Below are 15,346 nucleotides of genomic sequence, written 5' to 3' on the forward strand. Positions count from 1 at the left end.
TCAGCATTTCCTTCTTTATGGACCGTGGCGAAATCCGAGTGAACTGGGACGAGGTCAAGCCGTCCCGCCAGACTGGACCGACCGGTCCCGTCGGCGGTCGACCAGCTTCCCGTGACCGGGCACCCCTCCCCGTTCTCGGTACGAGACTCTCCAGGACGCCCCGCGCAGCGCGATTGGCTGTTGTGGCGGCAGGAATCTCGGGGGTGCTGTTCTCTTTTCTTTCTTTCTTTCTTTTTCCTTTGTCGTTTCTTTCGCCGATCGGCCGGTTCCGTTTTCTTACGGAGCGTTTATGGATTTATGGCACCTGGCAACCCAACGTCCCACCGCTGTGAGCGGACGTGCTGGACAAATTTCACCCTGTCTCTGTCCCGGAACCACGCTGGCGGTGGGGGGGGGGGACGTCGGGAATGTTCTGGATAAATTTGACGTTTAAATATTTATTGTGTTTTTGTGCCATTTTCTCAGTACGCGCTTGGTGTTTGGTTCGAGTCACCCGTCATCTGTACCTCACCTCAGACGCGCTGGAGCCCATACGTTTCTCTTCATTAATGTTAACAAGCAATCGTAAAAGCAAGAACCTTTTTAACAGCAACAAGAAGTACGAATCAACTCAAAAGTCCATCGAGATCTGCACCAAAGTATTCGTTCGTTTCCGTCTTTCTTATGCGAGGCTACGCGGTGTGTATATGAGGTACGGAGGGGGGGGGGGGGGGGGGGGGTCCCCACTTTCCTCTTCTCGTCGGTACGATGTTTTACGGGGTTTTTTTATTTTAAACGACTGGCTGATAAGTGACCTTCTCTGGCCGCGACCGAAACTTAAACGAGACCGCCGGAGACGCACTGACCCACCGTCAGAAAGAGAAGAGCGAACCGGCGAAACGTGGCTGCCCCCCCCACCCCAGATTCGGTTTTTTATATATTTGGTTTAATTTAAATGTGGGGGGTGTTTGACTTTTTTTTTTTTTTTTGATTAAAAAATAATATTTGTATTGCTTTTTATTTTCTCAGGATTTTGCTTTTTAAAATATTTTGTGGTATTCAATGCCTGCCTTTTTTTAAGCATTTTTTCTGTCTTGTGTATAATTATTTTGATTCTGATGATTATTGCCTTGATTTGATTTGATTTTTTTTTTTTTTTTAAATACATGCAAAAACATACTCTGCCATTTCCTGCTGTGCGCTTTTTATGTGCATTTCATACGTTGCGCGTTTAACATCTTCAAACACCTGTAGATGATTGGGTTAGAACCAAAGACATGGCCTCCGTTTTGCTCTTTCCGTGACATTTCCTCGCCGTTCGGTGTGATTTCAGTAATTCCACACCCTCTCGACACCAGACACAGTGGTGAAGGAGCTGCAACAGAAATCCCCAGCAGCATGCTCTCAGCTCCATATGCATCTTGAGGAGGAACTGCTGTTTAAATATATATATATACACGCACAAAAATAATAAATGTGTTATTTTAATCTAACGTGCGTTGCAGGACTGGTTTTTGCCAGCAAGCAAGACCAGTTCAAAAACTCGTTTTTAAAAATTCTTATCTTGCAACATGGAATTATTGTGCGTTGTTGCGTCGACCAATGAGAGGCATAGTTTGCACCACGTGACGCCCCTCAGGTGTCGTGGCCGTATCCATGGTAACCCCGGGCCCGTCCAGCCAATGAGATGCTGGCGTTGTCGGCGTGCGCTCTCCATAGAGACGCCGGGCGCCATCTTGGATCCGTTCAAGCAGCAGACGCGACGCGACGATCCCCGCCAAACATGAGCAGCCAGAGCCCCCGGAACGAGTCGGACGCCGCGGTCACCGGCCCCGAGGGCCCCGCCGCCGCCAGGGAGCGGAAGTCGGCCGGCGGCGTCTTGAAGCGGCTGAAGTCCAGGCGGAGTCAGCCGGACAGGCGGCCTGTGACCGAGGAGGAGTTGCGGGCGCTGGGGACCGACATCGGCCCGGACGAAGTGCTGGGACTCCGCGCCGTGACCCGCGGTGAGCGCGGCTGCGTGGATAGTGTGGTGTGGCGCCTAGTTAGACATCTAGTTAACCAGCAGTAAATTGGTAGTTTGGTTGATGTTGCCAGGTGCCGGAAGGTTTCCGCTCCAAACAGTGAAAAATGCACCGACGTGCACACTCTAAACGGTCGGGAATAAGGAAGTTTTCTTACTCTTGTAACCTGTACACTGTATCGTGTTTAAACGAGAAATGCGAATTCTCGACAAGCAGCGATATATATATATATATATATATATATATATAATCATAATTAATCCAACCAATCTGGCAACACGCGTTCTCCGTCCAAAACAGCAACTTTTTACCCGGAAAAGCCCTTTAACTCAACTAACTAGCAGGTTAATAGTAACATGTAGCAACACCATCGATACGTTCCGATCACGTTTATCCGGAACCCCCGAGATTTAAAATTGACGTCGCGGTTTTTACAACCTGCTGTCACATTAAAACGGAACTACGGAAGAACCGAGTAAAAGAGCGCAGAATCATTTTAGCTTCCGGGAAAGTGACCCTGGTGACGTGAAGCACCGTTTACATTTTACATTTACCGCATTTACCAGACGCCCTTATCCAGAGCGACTTACAATCAGTAGTTACAGGGACAGTCCCCCCCTGGAGACGCTCAGGGTTCAGTGTCTTTCTCAGGGACACGATGGTAGTTAGTGGGATTTGAACCTGGGTCTCCTGGTTGACAGGCGAGTGTGTGGCCACTACCACATTTTAAGGACGACACCGTTTTTTCTACCACCTTCGCTCGGTTGTTTCACGACCAACATCACCACCAGAATCTGTACAGACGTTCTAGATTCCGTACATGAGGAGAAGTGGGTGAAACTGTGTCAGGTCGGACCCTGTACCGTCGTGCTGGGTTCGGGTGGTCTATGCGGATCCGGCGCTGTGCAGGTCCTGAGAGATAACACGTTGTGTCTCGTTTTAAGTTACACCTCCGTGGTCGTAACCCGTGACGCTTTTTGAACCCCTGCAGACTACCTGTGCAAACCGGAGCACAACGTCTACAACGTGGACTTCACGCGTTTCAAGATCAGGGACCTGGAGACCAACACGGTCCTTTTTGAGATTGCGAAACCCCCAAATTGTGGTAAGGGCTTTTCTGCTGGACGGTGTAACTGGTGTCGTGCATGTGTGACCGTCCCCAAAACTTGCACCAGCAGAGCAGGAGGACGAGGACGACGAGGGTGGGGAGGGAGACTCCAGCTCAGGACGCTTCGTCCGGTACCAGTTCACCCCCGCCTTCCTCCGGTTACGAACCGTCGGAGCCACGTGAGTCACGTCTGCAGACACACATCGATTAAAACAAGCCTGATGATGTTCCGGGTCTGTGGTGGGTCTATGGAGGGTCTGGAGGGTCTGTGGTGGGCCTATGGTGGGCCTATGGAGGGTCTGTGGTGGGCCTGTGGAGGGTCTGTGGTGGGCCTATGGAGGGTCTGTGGTGGGCCTATGGAGGGTCTGTGGTGGGTCTGTGGAGGGCCTGTGGTGGGCCTGTGGTGGGCCTGTGGAGGGTCTGTGGAGGGTCTGTGGTGGGCCTATGGAGAGTCTGTGGTGGGCCTGTGGAGAGTCTGTGGTGGGCCTATGGAGGGTCTGTGGAGAGTCTGTGGTGGGCCTATGGAGGGTCTGTGGAGAGTCTGTGGTGGGCCTATGGAGGGTCTGTGGTGGGCCTTTGGAGGGTCTATGGTGGGTACGGCCACGACTGTGTCTGTCTAAGCATTTAATTTCTGACTGGTGATAACTTTATATACGGCCCTTTAGGTCATTTTCATTAATTTACCTACCGTTCCAGACAAGTTTACATGTTGGCCACAATTAGTCTTAAGATAACCTTTCACCTTTTGGTTGGTGGTCTGTTTTCTAGTTTCACAATGAATATTTATTTATGGTTATTGCCATGTGCGATGGTGTCCCGCTCGCAGTGTGGAGTTCACCGTGGGCGACCGGCCGGTCAGCAGCTTCCGGATGATCGAGAGGCATTACTTCCGAGACCAGCTCCTCAAGAGCTTCGACTTCGACTTCAGCTTCTGCATCCCGAACAGCCGCAACACCTGCGAACACATCTACGAGTTCCCCCAGCTGCCAGAAGACATGAGTGAGTTCCCCGTCCTGCTGGTCTTCGCGTGGTCTTCGCGTGGTCTTCACCTGGTCTTTGTTCCCCCTGCAGTTCGGCTGATGGTGGCGCACCCGTACGAGACGAGGTCCGACAGCTTCTACTTCGTGGACAACAAGCTCATCATGCACAACAAGGCCGACTACGCCTACAACGGAGGGCAGTAGGGTCTGACCCCTGACCCCGCCCGAGTGGACGGTTCATCCCTGCTTTTCTTCTTCTGACCTTCGCTCGTGTTCTGTTCGTTTTTTTTTTTTGTTTGTTTTTCTGCTCGGTTTCTAGTTCGTTGGTTTGAACCAGAACAACGTTCCTCGACTCCGGTGAGTGTTGCCGGCAGGGGGACCCCGGAATCGGAGGAAGGCGCGCTCGCTGCCGGTTTACCGTGTTAGTGAGGTTCTTCTGCACAAAACGTGTTTATTAAGTGTTTATTAAGGTGGCCCGAGCGTCCACGATGACTTTCCCCTCTTGTCCCCTCTGCTTCGGCACTATGGCGAATGCAAGTGGCGGCGCCGGCTGGACGAGGGGACCTGCGTCGCCATGACGCCGGCCTCTTCCTGTCACGCTCAGCTGTCCGTCCGAGAGCCCGGTGTCAGGTGCAGAGCCCCGCGGCCCCGCCCTCAGAAGTGTCCTTAACAGGGGCCTTCGTCACGGCCTGGTCACGTAGTGACGGGCGCGGTGTGTGTGTGTGTGTGTGTGTGTGTGTTTGTTCACGCTGCTCCTGCTCTCCACACATCTCAGACGTGGGGCAGGTACTTCATGTGGATAGAATTTCCGGAATCTCGATATTTCCTGTGAGCTGGCTGGTGTTGGCGAGGGCGGGGCCGCATCAGGACGAGGAATTTATTCTGGGCGCACGGCGTGTTAAACATGCAGAACGTCACCGAAGGACCGCCACGCCTCCCGGGTTTCACTTCAAATCCGCCTTTTCTTCTGTATGAGTTTGAGGTAAAAAAAAAAAAAAAAAAAAGTGTTTTAATCAGAGAAATAAAGGACTCGTTTCGTAAAGCCGTCTGATTTCTTCAAACGCCCGCGTGACCGTATAATACGAGGTCTCCTCTTCTCTTCCAGGGTTTCATATTTTTGCTTTAATAATTATATGGGTGGTAGTGGGGTAACACACTCACCTATCACCCAGAAGACCCAGGTTCAAACCCCACTTACTACCATCGTGTCCCTGAGCAAGACATTTAACCCTGAGTGTCCCCGTAACTACTAAGTTGCTCTGGATAAGGGCGTCTGGTAAATGCTCTAAGTCGCGCGTAATATAATATGATCCGTGATCAGGAAATTCTACTCGCGTTTAATTAGGACCAGACGATCACATTTACATTTACAGCATTTACCAGACGCCCTTATCCAGAGCGACTTACAATCAGTAGTTACAGGGACAGTCCCCCCCTGGAGACACTCAGGGTTAAGTGTCCTGCTCAGGGACACGATGGTAGTAAGTGGGGTTTGAACCTGGGTCTTCTGGATCATAGGTGAGTGTGTTACCCACTAGGTTACTACCACCCCTTAGATCACAACTAAACTTCGTACGCTCCTGCGTTTTCTCTGGAAAAACCAACATTTCTGTAATATTTCTACATGTTCTAAAACCCGCTCAGATAATGTGGAACGTCCTGTAATTTCAATGTCTTTAAAAAGCTGGAGGTTTGAAACGCTACAAAACAAATTTTAATGAATTCAATTCAAGACTATTATCTTTACCAGATATTTAAAGATCGGTTTAAATATACACTATTCAATATAATTTAACCGGCTTAATTAAACTGGACCACGTTCTAACTCCTAGAACGGACCATCAGATGTTAACCGTAATAGCGCTGGTGACGTGTACGGGTCCCGCGCATCGCACCATCGTGGTCGTTTTAGTTGCTCGTATCGGTTCTGCAGGGATGTTACTTCACTGAAGATATTTGCCGTTTATGTATTTTACGGGGACGAGTTTCCTGCGAGTTCGGACCACTCGTTGTGGGAGTGAAGTAACTTGTGAACTTTTTCATGGCTGCTCACCCTATACTAAAGGGCGGAAGACATTTCACTGTGCCACCACGTGCTGTGCTTCACGATCACCATCAGCAGTTAAAGACATGGACCCCTTAATCAGAAGGTTGCCCGTTCAAATCCTGACCCGCCAAGGCGCCACTAAGGTCCCGTCCCCACACACTGGTCCCCGGGCGCCTGTCATGGTGCCCACTGCTCACCAAGGGTGATGGTTAAATACAGAGGACACTGTGTGCTGTGCTGCAGTCACGTCACTTTTTTTAAGCTACATTTAATAAAAAATAAATAAATAAATAAATAAATAAATTTGACTTAAGACACATTGGTTTTTGTGCATAATACCCTTTATTAATACCAGCTTCAGGTTTATATCTGATCAGGTTCCCACTACCGGTGACACTCAGAATTAAACAAAAACCAAACTAAATCTCAGTCTCTCTCCTTATAAACGGGACACGTCCTCCAGCCAGACTTGCTGCATGAAAATCAAAAGCGCAGAAAAAGCAGAAATTGAATCAGTGCCGTACGGTGTCGGCCATTATATGGCTCACATTGGCTTTAAAAACAAACCCTTTCAGTCCCTCCTGGTTCTAGCAGGCTTTGCTGGAGGTCTAGCTTGCTGGTTGCAGAACTCGAGTTGAGGGGTGAAGGGGGGTAAAAAATATAGAACCCGAGAATGGAAAATAAGCCCATCTCTCTGCTCTGCTGAAAGATCTGCAGCTCAGGTCCAGCCATCACCTCAGGCATCCTGGTGCACAACAGGGTTGAGAAGATCTTCAGCTGATGGACTGCTGGGACTGTCTCCTCTGAGACACAGATCTTTCAGACCGGAGGCTTCGTTCTCACATTCAAATGGTCTGAGGGCCATTCGGGTTTATTTAATCTAACGTATGAAATAAAGAGGGGGTGGGGGTGGCAGAGAGGGCTAGAGTGAAGCTGGACCTCACATCTGGTCTTCTACTTTGTGTGGACCATCGAGGTGCTGAACAGAAGCTTCTGTTTCTTCTTCTTTTTCTTTCCTCCTTTTTCCTCTGAAAGACAAAATCACATGTTAGAGAAGGTGTTCATAGATGAAAAACCCAACACACACACACACACACACACACACCTGGGATAGGTACAGGCTGTGGAGGAGCAGGGGGCCCATGGTCCAGCTGCAACAGAGCCTCCTCAAAAGCCTGGCTGAAGGAGTTCTGGAAGCTGGGGACCAGGACACGGTCTGAGCAGTCACTCTCTCCGTCACTGTCTGCCACCGGGACAGCCAGAAATGCATCTACACAGAGACAGAAATTTATTAAAAAGAAAAATCATAAGTCAAACCTACGCTAACCTGCATGTTGGTGTTGGTAGTGGGCGTGGTCATGTTGACTGGAATTAAAGCGCCTGATAACCTGCATATCGGTGTTGGTAGTGGGTGTGGTCACGTTCACTAGGAATTAAAGCGCTTGATAACCAGCATGTTGGTGTTGGTAGTGGGCGTGGTCACGTTTGCTAGAATTAAAGCGCTTCATAACCTGCTTGATGGTAGTGGGCGTGGTCACGTTCGCTAGGAATTAAAGCGCCTGATAACCTGCATGTTGGTGTCGGTAGTGGGCGTGGTCACGTTCGCTGGAATTAAAGCTCCTGATAACCTGCTTGATGGTAGTGGGCGTGGTCACTAGAATTAAAGTGCCTGATAACCTGCTTGATGGTAGTGGGCGTGGTCACTAGGAATTAAAGCGCCTGATAACCTGCTTGATGGTGTTGGTAGTGGGCGTGGTCATGTTCACTAGGAATTAAAGCGCTTGATAACCAGCATGTTGGTGTTGGTAGTGGGCGTGGTCACGTTTGCTAGAATTAAAGCGCTTCATAACCTGCTTGATGGTAGTGGGCGTGGTCACGGTCACTAGAATTAAAGTGCCTGATAACCTGCATGTAGGTGTTGGTAGTGGGCGTGGTCACGTTCACTAGGAATTAAAGCGCCTGATAACCTGCATGTTGGTGTTGGTAGTGGGCGGGGTCACGTTGACTAGGAATTAAAGCGCCTGATAACCTGCATATCGGTGTCGGTAGTGGGCGTGGTCACGTTGACTGGAATGCCTACATGCTAACATTTAAAACAAACAAAAAGGGTGTGGGTGGGTGGTTTGTGTCCAACCAGCAGCAAGCAGCAGCAGCTTCCAGTATTTTGAACTAGTGTGAAGACTCCTCACCTTTCTTCAGGGTGGGTTTGGGAGCAGGAGCAGGATCAGCTCTGGCCTTCCCATCTCTCAGCATCTACAGAGGAGAGAGGAGTTACTGATGAAGAGCCCAAGTGCTCACCTTCTGTAGACATGCTCGTGGGTGGAAGAGCGCATGAACCTGAGCAAAGGACATGCAGTGGGAGTCTTCGTCCACGCTGAGCGCGGGACCGCGTCCACTCAGGCTGGGGAACATCACGCCGTCTGAAAGCAGTTAAAGAGCAGCTCTGAACACCGCCGGACGGAGAGGATTAACGGCCACGTAAGAGCGCTCCGTCGCCGCGGTTACCCGACTGAGGGCTGCTGCTGAGGGGCGGCGAGGGTCCCAGGAGGAACTCCGGGCCGTCCGGGGGGCTGCCGCTCATCTGGGGTGGGGAGCCGAACGCCGGGAACTGCTGCAGGTTCTCCAGGCCAATGTGCACCTCCGGATCTACTCCGGCACAGACAAATGACAACGTTGCGCTGGTCACGAAGCGGCGTTCCAGGAGGACAACCGCAGGAAGGTGTAGCCATGACACGGCTTCTGTCGGTCACTCACATCTCCCCTGCTTCCGGTTCTCCTCCATCTCTATGCGCTTCTCCCGCCGCTTCTCGTCCCTCACCTTCTTCTGCCGCAGGCGCTTCCTCTTCTCAAAGTCCTCTGAGGAGGGAGGGAGATGTTCCACACACGTTCATCAAATTCAACGTTCTACCCTCCTCACTACTCCTGATCCGATAATATCGGAATAGAATGTTCCGGCGGGTGCGGAATTTATCAGCATTTATCGGGTCTGACCTCTGGTGGGGGCCAGAAAGTAGGCGTGGTGAACGCTGGTCGCACCGTATAACGACTTTTATAACTACGCCTCATTATATCAGTCAAGATCTACAGGAATCACTACGCAGATACCACCCACTTACGTCCCCGAGTGTCTCCGGGGGGGACGGTGCCGGTCACTACTGATTATAAAAGGCACCTGGTAAATATTTCTCTCCTTCCTTAGGTTGTAAGATGATACGGTAAGAGTTAAATCGACCCCTCCATCTTGGCTCCGCCCTCACCTGCGAAGCTGTCCAGCGTCTCCTTGGAGACGGCCGGCGGCTGCAGGTCCAACTCGCAGATGCTGAACTCGCAGGTGAGGGGCAGGTGGGACAGGTAGCGGTTGCGGCGGCGGACGTCCTGCAAGCAGAGCGGAGGCTCGTCTGGACGCTCGCTAGGGACCGGGCGGTAAAGAGCGGGCGGGGCGGGGCCTCACCTCGGTCACCGCGTGACCCTGCACCTCCACCACCTTGGCCGTGAGGGACTCGGGGCTGGCCTCCAGGCTGCCGTACTCCCTCAGCAGGCAGCGCACGTTCACCGGGTTCAGGAACATCTGCTGCCCGTCCTCCGCTGTTTCACCAGATTAGTCACTTATTATTCTAATTATTCATAAAACGCTCCAATGCACGGATACGTATGGTTTACGTACACGTGTGTGTGTGTGATATACATATTTTATATACCGTTGACAACTACGGAAGGTTGGGACGGGTCATATGGCAAATTTGGAACAATTTATTCTGACGTTGCCAGGCTGTGACCAGGGATAATATATAGATTTTAAGATATAGACCCACGACTAGCTCCGCCCTCCTCCGCTCCCTTTTAGTGACGAAGTGAAGAGAAGCGCCTCGGCAGCCCGCAAAAAGCCTCGGGGGCAGCGGTGGCCTAGCGGTTAAGGAAACGGCCCCATAATCGGGCGGTTTGAATCCAGATCCACCAAGGTGCCTCGAAGCAAAGCACCGTCCCCACACACTGCTCCCCGGCCGCCTGTCATGGCTGCCCACTGCTCATTCAGGGTGATGGTTAAATGCAGAGGACAAATTTCACTGTGTGCACCGTGTGACAATCACTTCACTTTAAAACTAGTCTGGGGTGAACAGTGCTTTATTAGTTTTACAATTTTGGGGCTCTCAGTTATCAGGGGGACTTTTGGACGTGTCTCGATTTAGACGGTTATCGCGATCGTGAGAAACGATCCTAAAGTGGATCGCCGGGAGATCGACAGTCAATCGAGAGCGTAGAAATAAGTAGAGTAACTCTTCACCAGTCTAATATGTCTTTGGTGGGACTTGTCCCACGGCGGGGTGTGCAGGCCTACCCTGGTAGAAGTAGTAGGAGGGGGCGTGCTCAGAGTTCTCCGGCAGAGCGGGGTCCTCCTCGGCTGGGAGGAGGAGCTCCGGTGAAGGCTCCAGGGCCTCCTCACTCTCCTCCTCGAGAACCTCCTGCACTTCATCATCAAATGCTGACAGATACTGCAGGACGGGCTGTATGTGGACGCGAGGAGGGGTTTCGGTTAAATGCGCGTGTGGACGCGTTCTAGACTAAAAGAGAACGTCGGTGAGGTTCTCTATGGAAAAAAATGCTTTAGTGGGACTAGGCTGGGTCCATAGTCCGTCACCGTGTCCATCTCTTTCACCTTAGTGCTGGTGTTTAAGGTCACGGTGACCTCTGGAACCGGAGGATCAGACACGGAAAGCTTCCTGAGATCTGGCCCGTCTCCATCCTTCCTGTTCTGGAGGTTCCGCTTCAACAGTGCATCTTCTCGTTCCTACAACACAAACAACGCTGAAATATCTACTACAACAGCAGAGGTGCGTGTGTACGTACGTGTGTGTGTGTGTGTGTGTACGTGTGTGTGTGTGCGTACGTGTGTACGTGCACCTACCTGCAGCTGGTGCAGAGCGCTCTGTATGAAGCAGGCCTGGTCGTCATGCTCCTCATGGCTGAGCTGGGTCTGCAGAGCTTCTCGCTCCTCAGCCAGCAGGCCCATGATCTGCTCGTGAGAGGCCAACAGCAGCTTGGAGTACGCGCCCAGCTGCACGTCTGACGGGGGAGCGACGAGAACGTTACCGCGCAGAACCGGACGCTCGGCCACGCCCCCGAAACCCCTGCTCACCACCGAAGCGGATGGGCTCCTCCACCTTCACCCACTGGGAACTGGGCAGCGCCACGAGCGAGCCCTTCTCCCTCCTCATCAGGCGCATGGAGATGACGTCGCCCACCGGGTACTGACGGGTCTCCATGGCAACCACGCTGGCGCACACACAGACACACACAAGCGGGGGGGTTCAAAAAGTCCCGGAAACGTGGACGTGGGGCCGAAAAATAACATCACAACGTTGGGCAGCGCGGTATAAAGTGAAGTGATTGTCACAGGTGATGCACAGCACACGGTGCACACAGTGAAATTTGTCCTCTGCATTGTAACCATCACCCTGAGTGAGCAGTGGGCACCATGACAGGCGCCCGGGGAGCAGTGTGTGGGGACGGTGCTTTGCTCAGTGGCACCTCAGTGGCACCTTGGTGGATGGGGATTAAACCGCCTGCGAGAGAAGAGGGCGCGACGGGGTTTCCTTAAATATCGTTAAAAACGACGAGCCAGAGTCGTAAAAATGCCGCAGAAACGAGCCTTCGACCTGCCAGTAATCCGTTGGTCGCGGTACATTTATTATGACTTAAATAATAACAAGAAAATTGATACTTAAATAGGAGGGTCAGTGGTGGCCTAGCGGTTAAGGAAGCGGCCCCGTAACCAGAAGGTTGCCGCTTCGAATCCCGACCCGCCGAGGTGCCACTGAGCAAAGCACCGTCCCCACACACTGCTCCCCGGGCGCCCGTCATGGTGCCCACTGCTCACTCAGGGTGATGGGTTAAATGCAGAGGACAAATTTCACAGTGTGCACCGTGTGCTGTGACAATCACGTCACTTTCCCTCACGTAGTAATATGGCTACTTCCCGGGCATTATGGGTGTGGCAGGAATTGGCCAGCTTCTCCGGACCTCACCTCTTGAGGTCGGCGCCGTGCACCGCCTCGTAGCAGATGGGGCACTTGGACCAGCTCTTGTCGCCGAGGGAGAGGTAGTGCAGCACGCAGGGCCAGCAGTAGATGTGGCCGCAGCGGGTGATGTGAGCCGCCACCGGCGGGTACAGGCAGATGGGACAGGAGGGGACCTCGTGGCTGTAGATCCTCTGCACGCGTGGACACGAGACAGAAAAAAGGTCACGTCCCCGCGCCCGCAGCCGCCGAGCGAAGGCGGAAGGAGCCTCACCACTTGCTGCACGCAGTCCCAGTCGACCAGAGTGTCCGGGTCGCAGAAGTGCGCCCTGTAGTCCTGGTCATCGATCACCACGAACTGGCAGCTGGAAGACAGGAGCCCCGCCCGCGTGAGGCCGCTTGTCTACGTGATGAACGCGCTTCGGGAGGGGGAACTCACTTGGCCTGCAGGAAGAGCTCTTTGTTGAAGGGCTTGTGCTTGTGGCCCCACTTGTTGCGGCGTCCCCAGCAGCCGTGGCCCTCCGCCCCGGAGCCGCCGCGTGGCTCGAACGTGAAGTTCAGCAGGTGGTTCAGGCTCATCTTTTTGGGTCCGGAAAACTGGGCCGGGCTGAACTCTGCCCGGCGAGTCTCTGCTACCTGAAACGGGGATTAATACATAACCTTTGACCTTTACTTTTACTGCACTGTACCTGGCAGACTTTTATCCAAAGCGACTTACAAGAGGACACCAGCAATTCTCATCCGGTTTCTCTAGAATTTTGAGTTCAGAAAACTAAGAGCCCTGATGAGGCCGAACTTGTCAGGAATAGAGCATGCTGGGAATTGTTAAGTTCTAGACAATTTTTTGAACTACTTTTTGAACAAGCAGGTTTTCAGCTGCTTCTTAAAGGTGGTGGTGGTCTCGGCTAGTCGAACGGAGCAGGACAAGTTGTCCCACCAGCCAGGGACAACGAAGGAGAACTGAGTCGATAGGGATTGGAGACCCCGTGAAGAGGGACTTTTGCGTCTCGCATCGTGTGCAGGTCTGAGCGTATCTGGCTAGTAGTATGTTGGCAGCATCAAGGATTTAAACTATGCGAGCAGCTACCAGGAGCCGGTGGAGAGGTGAGAAGAGGCGGGACGTGGGGGTGTTTCGGCTGGTTGAAGATGAGATGGGCTGCCGCATTTTGGACCATCTGGAGGGGTTTTATGGTGACTGCAGAAGCTCCAGCCAGGAGAGAGTTAGAGATGGCCTATAGAGTTAAAGCCGAGCCACCCACCTCTTCTCTTCGTCCACCTCCCATGATGCCATACTGCCGCCCTCCTCGGTGGGGGGGTCTCTTGTCGAAATTCTTGCCTTTCTGTGGATTGGCGCGGCGGGGGCCGGGGAAACTCTCCGCCTTGGGAAAATTTGGCTCTCGTTTGCGCCCGTAGCGCCTCGAGCCTCCATTATTCCTGCCTTCTATAAAAAACAAATAAATAAAAAACAGAAAAAATTCTTAATTTTTAAAAAATAACTGTGCTTTTCAATGTTTTTTTTTTGTTTTTTTTAAATCCCATGGAGATTATTTAATGGGGAAAGTTGAACGACGTCCCAACTCAGTTTTACTGGCTTTATATCCCCAACGGCTCTTTAAAAGGCCGCCAGTCGGAACTTTTACCGCTTTTGGGTTTAGAGTCTCCGGGACTCGGGCCGGCCGAGCTGGACCGGGCTCCGCCGCCGCAGCCGCCGCTGCTGTTCTTCTCCATGCCGGCGCCGCTGCTGCTGCTGCTGCTGCTGAGGGGGGATCTGAGGCCGAGCTCCGGGCAGAGAGCGTCCGGGGAGCTCTCTAGCATGAAACGGGGCGGCGAGGCGGGGAAGCGGGCTGCTCTGAGTGCGGGTCAGGCGGCGAGGGGCCCGGATCATTTCTGTCGAACGCGCGGACTCCATTACGGCGACATCTTGACAGCGACACAAGCCGAGAGAAACAGGTACAGAGACACGGAAGAGGCGTCTCGGTAAAGAAGGCTGGAGCGGAGGAGCCGGGACCCGGGCCCCGACGAGGCGTGAGCCGCTTCCCGACGACGGAAATCGGCGGCAAGGTTTGGGTTCGCGGCCCAAATCTGCGCTCGGACGAACAACACCAGACTAATGGCGACGGGTCGCCAAAACAGGAGCCGCGGTGACCCGGATGGAGGCTTTATAGCGAGCCTCGCCGAGCGGTGCATTGTGGGAAATGTAGTTCATTTGTAGTCTGGCCTGGTCCGCTCTGGAGTTGAGAAGTTGTTTACCTCGCCGCCGCATGTCCATTTGCGACCAGTAATTTACAAAATCAATATGGATTTTTCTAAATTCATTATACCCCCCTCTATATGAACATATTTACTGAAATAAAATAAAATGTTTTAACACAGACCATCACTGCTGGGAAATAATCTTACAGAAGTGCAGGTGGATGCTCTACTGGCAGCTTCGATTATGGACTTTCTGACCGATCTACCTCTTCACCCTCTACACGTCTGGAAGAATGCAGAATTCCCATTGTGGCCTGTATCAGGGATGGACAGGAGGATGAATACAGGAGGGTGGTGCACAGACAGACTGGACCACCTTCAGCTAAACACTACCAAGACAAAGGAAGCATCTGTCACCACAAGGACTACAGGTACCTGGGGGGGACATACTGACAGTAATCCGGACTGGACACTGTATTCAAGATGGAGACGAGCCAGCTCAGGTCAATCTGCAGGAATGTCTGTAGAAAAATGCTGGCTTATGTTCCACCACTCTGTCCTGGTAGTCAGATTGGATAAAAAGCTTCTCAGCATCATGGACAAGTCCTTGATGGGCCATCACAGCAGCAAAAGCTACAGATTCATCGGCCCTAAACGCAGAGGCGAGCGGCACAGGAAATCCCTTCTACCTATGTGCTAATAAGACCGTACAACCCTTCCTCGCTCTGCATCTGATCTTTTTCAGCAGTCCTCGTTGCAATCACTATTTACAGGGACAGTCTCCCTGGAGCAACTCAGGGTTAGGTGTCTTGCTCAGGGACACAATGGTAGTAAGTGGGATTCGAACCCGGGTCTTCTGGTTCATAGGCGAGTGTGTTACCCACTAGGCTACTACCACCCATACCTCCTCATCATCCACCCCCTAGGCTACTACCACCCACTACCTCCTCATCATCACCCCCAAGTCACTTTTCAGAACCTCTTGAACTGTTATTATGTTAGTT

The 15,346-nt window shown here is 52.2% G+C and overlaps 2 protein-coding genes across 4 annotated transcripts; one reads left to right on the forward strand and one right to left on the reverse strand.

Annotated features, from left to right (window-relative positions):
• The first annotated feature begins 1,646 nt into the window (after nucleotides 1–1,646).
• On the forward strand, nucleotides 1,647–5,210 carry LOC114799509 (protein unc-119 homolog B-like). 2 transcript variants are annotated; one of them, XM_028996224.1, is made up of 5 exons: nucleotides 1,647–1,982; nucleotides 2,992–3,105; nucleotides 3,176–3,287; nucleotides 3,935–4,107; nucleotides 4,180–5,210. In XM_028996224.1, exons 1-5 carry the CDS (start codon nucleotides 1,667–1,669, stop codon nucleotides 4,290–4,292), a joined length of 828 nt encoding a protein of 275 aa, XP_028852057.1. In that variant the 5' UTR covers nucleotides 1,647–1,666; the 3' UTR covers nucleotides 4,293–5,210. The 2 variants fall into 2 exon arrangements, with proteins under 2 accessions (XP_028852057.1, XP_028852059.1); XM_028996226.1 differs by having other exon boundaries at nucleotides 1,651–1,982; nucleotides 3,179–3,287; nucleotides 4,180–5,208.
• Nucleotides 5,211–6,458: 1,248 nt separating this feature from the next.
• On the reverse strand, nucleotides 6,459–14,285 carry LOC114800001 (RING finger protein 10-like). Of its 2 annotated transcripts, none has more exons than XM_028997047.1 (17): nucleotides 13,790–14,285; nucleotides 13,409–13,590; nucleotides 12,589–12,785; nucleotides 12,424–12,514; nucleotides 12,159–12,343; nucleotides 11,270–11,406; nucleotides 11,039–11,196; nucleotides 10,790–10,921; nucleotides 10,472–10,637; nucleotides 9,587–9,720; nucleotides 9,393–9,510; nucleotides 8,890–8,991; nucleotides 8,641–8,781; nucleotides 8,473–8,555; nucleotides 8,325–8,388; nucleotides 7,241–7,405; nucleotides 6,459–7,163 (listed from the first exon to the last, which is right to left on the reverse strand). In XM_028997047.1, exons 1-17 carry the CDS (start codon nucleotides 13,962–13,964, stop codon nucleotides 7,090–7,092), a joined length of 2,304 nt encoding a protein of 767 aa, XP_028852880.1. In that variant the 5' UTR covers nucleotides 13,965–14,285; the 3' UTR covers nucleotides 6,459–7,089. The 2 variants fall into 2 exon arrangements, with proteins under 2 accessions (XP_028852880.1, XP_028852879.1); XM_028997046.1 differs by having other exon boundaries at nucleotides 10,472–10,694.
• Nucleotides 14,286–15,346: the final 1,061 nt, after the last annotated feature.

This window comes from Denticeps clupeoides, chromosome 11, assembly GCF_900700375.1.
Source record: "Denticeps clupeoides chromosome 11, fDenClu1.1, whole genome shotgun sequence".
In the NCBI taxonomy this organism is placed as follows: Eukaryota; Metazoa; Chordata; class Actinopteri; order Clupeiformes; family Denticipitidae; genus Denticeps; species Denticeps clupeoides.

Bases quoted from the DNA above. Each gene is read 5' to 3' on its own strand.
- LOC114800001 (XM_028997046.1), bottom strand. From the start codon at position 13,964: ATGCTAGAGAGCTCCCCGGACGCTCTCTGCCCGGAGCTCGGCCTCAGA. The intron at 10,922-11,038 runs GTAGGTGCACGT...TTTGTGTTGTAG, and splicing joins GCGCTCTGCACCAGCTGCAG to GAACGAGAAGATGCACTGTT. The intron at 8,782-8,889 runs GTGAGTGACCGA...GTGCCGGAGTAG, and splicing joins GAACCGGAAGCAGGGGAGAT to ATCCGGAGGTGCACATTGGC.
- LOC114799509 (XM_028996224.1), top strand. From the start codon at position 1,667: ATGCTGGCGTTGTCGGCGTGCGCTCTCCATAGAGACGCCGGGCGCCAT. The intron at 1,983-2,991 runs GTGAGCGCGGCT...GAACCCCTGCAG, and splicing joins ACTCCGCGCCGTGACCCGCG to ACTACCTGTGCAAACCGGAG. The intron at 3,106-3,175 runs GTAAGGGCTTTT...AACTTGCACCAG, and splicing joins TGCGAAACCCCCAAATTGTG to CAGAGCAGGAGGACGAGGAC.